Raw genomic sequence first — 6695 nt, 5'->3', positions numbered from 1 at the left:
TTTCCCTAGAGATGTAATTTTAATATGATGAAATGAACTCTTTAATAAAAACCAGCCCATTGGTAACAAAGAAGGACCTACATGTAGGTTCCTACAGCTGCTTCTCTCTGACCTGAAGCAAAAAGATATTTTATTTTTATTTGAATGATCAACTATTGGTCATTTTCTCCTTTCGATTGAATATGAGTCCAGAGTAAAAACTGCATAATTTTCTTTGTCTCTAAAACTGTATTTTCAACCATCTAGTTACTCATTATTGATTATAAGCACACACATCTTCCTATCCTCCCCCATCTCTTTTGCCCTTTTCTGAGAACCAGCATCACCAAGAATGTGCTTTCAGAGGGGACAAGAGAGGGGGCAGGAGGGAGGTAGATCAGGTAAAAGGGGTCAACTATGTGATTATATTAAAGAATTAAAAATAAAAATAAAAAATTATAGCCATCCAAAAAAAAAAAAAAACCAAAATGTGCCTTAATGTTTTCCTTGGAGCTCTATACTTATCCTTGAAATTTTGCATGCTTGTGCCCTCTCCATCTTTGATAGGGCTTCCAGCTTAAAGATAAGGCACTTCTGTTCAAACCCCTTTTGCCCCCAGAGTTCTGCCCGGTTTGCTGTCTTGTCTGCATTTTTCTTGTTTCTTGAAGAACTGTTTTATCAAGCCTGTGCCTGTTTTCTGGCTCTGGTTGCTACGTTGTTACACCTTGTCCCCAGCCAACCCTTTATCTCCCCATCTCCATCGTTGAATGGGGTGAGCCTGAAAGCTGCTCACTGACCCAGAGGACCTCTAACCCTTTCTGAATATAGAAAAATGACTTTTAATATCAAATATCCTGTGAAGGCACATTTCACTTTTGCATATCTTTAATATTATGTCTTGATCTTTGGTATCTTTAATCTCTACTCCCTTCGGCATTATCAGATTTTCTTTCTATTTCCTCTGCCCTTCGCTGACCTCACTGAGCCTCTCAGAGAATTGTCTCAGAATTATCTCACAAATTAATTATCTTGAAATATTTCCTGGTTAAAAATTATCTTTCAAAAGATATTATCTCCTATCGCTGTATTCAACTTACCCAAAATAGCTTTCTTAAGAAATAAATCATCAAAAATATTCTTGTTTCATAAACATTGGTATCTACTACGCAGCCCTTTTTGTTTGCAGTTTAACTTGGACCTATTGACTTTGAATTTGAATGAGTAAAGTCAAGTCACAGCGTCCTTAGCATAAGAAAACCTTGCTAATATTTAAGGCCACTCAACTGTGTTTTATGGAGAAAAGGTGTGTTTCCGTACAAAAAACTGTCCAAATACCCAAATGCTTTCACAGATGACTATGTGAAAACTCTTCAACGATAGTAATCTGACTGAAAATTACAAGGTTTGCTGTAACAGAGGAAAATTGCAATTCCGAATTCAGGTGACTTGTTCCAGCAGAGTCATCTTTCATATAACTTTTTAGCTGGACGTGCTTCTGTTTTGTTAGGGAAGATAATGATAGTGGCATTATTTGTATCATTTTATTAGCAATGCCTTTAACACCCGGCAACTCTGATTTGTTTGACAGTTGGCATGGCATGTTTAAATCTCAGAAAAATTGGCATATAGGCTGGCAAATAATAACGCAGCTGTAGCCGGGTGTGGTACATTGAATTTCACTGACACTGCTACTTATGAAGGGAGAAATAACTCTTTTTTCTTGCTTCATCACGTATGATTACAGGGCCCAGACAATTCAGGCAATATAGTGAGTGCCATATGTATTTTACTATTCTTCCCTAAAAACAGATCCTTATTCTGCTGGATCTATTTCTACTGTTTAAAGGGGCAATGCGATCATATCCCATAAGTATATGAAAAAAGAGGAATGAGGATGCTCGTTACTGGACGAAGAGATTGGCCAGATCCTGGCATAGCTCTTTGAACTGATCCAGGGGAACTTCAGCTCATATAGAGAAAGTAAGCTTTGTCCTGGAATAAATGAATGGCTTTTCTTGTCTCCATTGCAGCAGTGAATGAAGGCCCAACCACCCAACAACCACCCATGTTGCCCACAACACAACCTGAGCATTCCAGCAGTGAGGAGGCACCAAGCAGAACCATCCCCACAGCCTGTGTTCGACCAACTCATCCACTCCGCAGCTTTGCTAACCCTTTGCTACCTCCACCAATGAGTGCAATAGAACCGAAAGTCCCTTACACACCACTTTTGTCTCAGCCAGGTAAGATGCCCATTTGTTCTCATTTCAAATAGGCCTCATCACTGGTGTCTATACCCAAGTGCATGAGGATTCCTGAGAAGGTTGGATGCAATGTATCTTTTCAACACTGGTTACATGCTCATGTCTGTTACTGATATTTGTATGTAGCTCTTAGGTGTCCTTCTTACAAACAGCTGGTGGATTACAGGTGCCCTTCATTACTTTGGAAAGTTGTTTATGAATCTTGAATACCAAACAAGTGCTTTCAAGATATGCTGTAGGTATGCCCACTAAAGAATGCTGGGAAAGTTTCTGATTTTCAGTCAGCCTTGAGTACTAAGATTTAAGGCTAGACTCCAAAGGGCTGTAAACCCCTTTTTAGAGAAATGCATGTAATCTCGTAATTCTGCTTTGTTCCTTCAATGATCATCTTCCAGGGGTTCTTATTTCAGAGTTCCAAGGCCAGAAAGGAGTGTCAGAACCAGTGTAGAGTCCAACTTCCTAACGTTAGAAATAAAGAACCCAAAACTTAGATAGATAGGAAGTAACATCTATATGATGTCTAAGAATATCAAATGGCAGAGGTGAGAATTAGAGTCTCCATTCCCTAACGAGGGGTTCATTTTATTACCTCGGCTGGTATCCAGTGGGACTGAATGAGAGCTCCCTTTTGTTTCTGTTAGGGATTTGGGAGAGAGTAGGGAGCGGGAGAGGGAGAATAAAGAAGAAAAAGAGGAGCAAAAGGATGGGGGGATGAAATAGATGAGGGGGAGCAGGTGGAGGGTTAGAATCAGATAGATAGGATGAAAGATAGGTCAATAGATAAGTAGATATATAGAGTTAAAGAACGATGTAGTGCTTCAAATTATTGGAATATTAGAATAATTCATAACTACCCTAGTATATGAGGCATAAGACAGTAAAGTTCATTGATTCTAAGTAAATTTAAGGGGCTCCCTTGATAGACACAGGCAGCTGGACCAGTCTGCCATTGTGCAAAGGCATTTGGTGAGCTTCTGTTACTCAGAGCCATACCCTCAGCAATTTTAGTTACTGCATTAGTACATAAACCTCATGATGACTGCAAAACCTAGGAAAAATAAGATTGCAATGATGAGTGTTATCTTTATATTAATATTAAGAATGTATCTTGTTCCTGGAATCACATTAATTGATTTGTGTGCATCGCCTCTGGTGTTCTCATCATTTATGTGGTATGTAGGATGAATGCTCAGCTACCAGGCCCTGCGAGATGGGGTGGGACACAGGAGGGATGCAGGATCCCTCGGTTTGAGATGCACACTGCACATCTGGCTTGGTATTCAGGATAGATGGCAGATTAATTGCAGCTGCTAATAATAGCTAACCCTTATTGAACATGTGCTATGTGACTGGAATGCTTCTAAAGACTTATAATATTGCATTTGCTCCTCAAAACAACTTTGTGAAGTAGCTACTTTCTTAATCCTATTTTATGGATAAGGAAATTGTGACACAGAGGATTTAAGTAGCATATTTACGTCTTTATAAGTGGTGCATCTTTTTTCCTACTCTGATTGCAGAAAGTATGTGTTCTGAAAGTTTAGGAACTCATTCATACCTCTTAACTTATATCTAATTTGCTTAACAACAAAAAGAAAGAGTATTTTTAAAAAACTACAAAATTAAATTATTCTAAAACATAAAAAGAAAAAAATGGGCAAAATCTGAAATAATTCTGAGATGAGAAATATTTCCTGATGAACCTTTTTTTTTAATTTGAGTTAGTATACAAAATCATTTGTTTTTTAGTTTCAAATGCACAATATAGTGATTTGACACTTTTATACCTTATAATGTGTTCACCCCACTAATTCTAATAATCATCTGTCACCATGCAAACTTATCATAATATTATAGACTATTTTCTGCTTCTTCACTCACATTTTAATGAGGAAAGGTAAGATATTTAGCTATCTTATGCTAAAGAACGATAATTTTAAAACATAAAAAAACTAAAGTGCTATAGTGCATTACACTGTTAACTATTCTCTCTACTTGCAAGCAAAGTTTTTTGTTTGTTTTTTTGTTTTTTGTTTTAGTAACTGTTTTACAGAGGGAAACAAGCTAAAAATGATACTCTGAAATCAATTTTAAATGAACATTTTACTGTAGTAGTAATGTTTGATTTAGAACACAAGATTTGGAAAAACTCAATGATAACAATGTGACCCAAAAGAACTCTAATTTTAGAAAGAACATCTTAACAATAGATAGAAAAAAAGAGCACTGGCATTGTAATTTACTAGTTATTATTTTCTTCTAGTTACAAAAATACTGAAGTTGCCTTTTAAAAAATCTGACACAATGTAGCATAAATCAGTATATTATGTCTTTAAAAGATTAGGAATAGAGTCCTTCTATCTCTACACCTATTCTCTCAAATAACAAGCATATCTGAAGAACCATTCTCTGATCTCGTATCATGTGGGCAAGATCTCATTTTCTCTTATTCTCATTGTGCATGTATCTGCCTTCTTTTGTTTTACTATCATTCTTTTTTTCATTTGAACTATTTCTTATATATTTTCTAATATCTGGGGCTTGAGTTTGGGGGTTGATTTTTCTTAGTTTCCCTTTAAGTACCCCTCCCCCACTCACCTTGAGGCACACTCCACCATCACTTTGGAATTATTCAATGCCTTTTCCTTTCATGTTTCTCCTTCATTGTCTCCCTGTGATTCCTGTTCATTTCATAATGTCTTACCTCATGATTTTCAAATAAGTTCTTCCTGCATTGCTCCTGACACATGGTAAATAGTATGCTTTTAAGAAAGGGCTGATGTTTACTTATTCTAATAGAAAAAGAAAATTAGCAGACTGACAAATGTATTAGCTGTGACATTAACTACATGCTTCTCAGCCTAAAAGATGAAATACTTAGAGCTTTCAACAAATCTTAATTCTAAGAAAATCATTACTTTAGTCAAACTGATTGATGAAGTAAAGTCATTCTCTTGTCGGCGTTAAAAAAAATAGCTCAAATAATTTTTCTCTGGATTTCACAGTAAAGGTCTGCGTAATTACTAACAAATTTATCTTTACTTACCACGAAGTAATTACTGTAGAATATGGTAATATGAGGCATTGCTATAGTTTTTTAAAGATTATGCCACATGAGAAGCTCCTTCTGCTTTGAAACCATTGAAATTAAGATCAATGAAGAAGCTCTTTCCATGTTCAGATTCCCATGTGTGGTTTTTCATGGGCGTTATTGATCTGTGCCTCAGTTTGCCTTCCAACAAGACATGTGGAGCTACGATTTCAGCGTTTTTTTATGATATATAGACAACACATATTATGCAGTAATGATCTCCATGGGGTGGCAGAGGATTTTGCAGTATTTCTATAGTAAGTGGTAATTAGAAAGTCACCCCATTGTCATCACGACTGAAATTCTACCTACCTGAAAACACAGATTCATCCCTTCATTTCTTTTTTTTCCTTCCACCTGCTGAGTTAAAAATTCAGCTTACTAGACTCTAGGGTATTTTATGGTGTTTCTTAGGATTTTATCATCGCCTCATGATAAAGTGGTTCCGTTTCCTAATGCTTCATCGAGAGACGTGAATAACTGTGCCATCTTAACACATTTCAGGGAGGCTGCAGTTCCTGCACTTTGCAAATCACAGATGTGGACATGGAAGTGATTCGGCTTCATCCCCTTTCAGGTTAAATAGAAAATGTTTGATAGAGTGTTAGGCTTATGGCACTATAGATCTGACATAAATTCCACAAAGGACCAAGATAGGGTGTGTTTTTTTTTTTTTTTTTCCCCTTCACTAGTGAAAATTCCTTTTAGCTGTGAAATGATCAGCTGCACTTTAAATGAACCTGGTTTAGGAGACCATTTGTCTTCTGGGGCTATAATTCTAAAGGGAGAGAAAATGTGACCTCTTAAATAGTGACTTTTATATCGGCGCACTGTTTCCAACATGAGCCCCTGGAGTTCCTGCATCTTTGTAAGGATACATAAGTGCTATATTGCCCTTCATTTACACATTGCATTTCTATATATCTTTATTTATAAAAGCAAAAACCCAGAGCAGTCTCATCTTTTCAATCATCCATGGATCAATATGTCAGTGGACATGACAAGACCACAACTCACTTCGTTGTACTGCAAAATTGAGTTTGATTTTCCCTCTGCAAATTGTGGCATGTGCTTCAATTTGTCTGAGGACAGAGGACAAGGAGTGGGTGGTGGTGGCTGACAGTGGGCAGAAAAGGCATTTGATTTATATTTTATGGCTGGTTGGGAAATCATATGTTCCTGCTATAACCTTATTTTTTTGACAGCCCTCATTTCAGTAAATATGCTATCACACAAAACCGCCAATACAATAAATTCTATAATACATTAATACAATTGCTTTTCCTGAGCCACTTGTAGGCCATCGTTGGGGGTATCCATCAAGGAAACCACATAAGTTTCCTTTATGCTGAAATCAGTCA

The 6695-nt window shown here is 36.8% G+C and overlaps 1 protein-coding gene across 1 annotated transcript in view; it reads left to right on the top strand.

Moving 5' to 3' along the window:
- Positions 1–6695, top strand: part of DCC (DCC netrin 1 receptor) — a 1008917-nt gene that overhangs the window by 979171 nt on the left and 23051 nt on the right. Inside the window, exon 28 of the mRNA XM_006919890.1 lies at positions 2010–2222. Coding sequence (XP_006919952.1) covers positions 2010–2222 — 213 coding nt within the window. The remainder of the gene's footprint in view (positions 1–2009; positions 2223–6695) is intronic.

Source organism: Pteropus alecto, unplaced genomic scaffold (genome assembly GCF_000325575.1).
Source record: "Pteropus alecto unplaced genomic scaffold, ASM32557v1 scaffold146, whole genome shotgun sequence".
Lineage (NCBI taxonomy): Eukaryota > Metazoa > Chordata > Mammalia > Chiroptera > Pteropodidae > Pteropus > Pteropus alecto.
The sequence above is the reverse complement of the archived record's forward strand: the minus strand, read 5'-3'. Positions and strand labels throughout refer to the sequence as shown.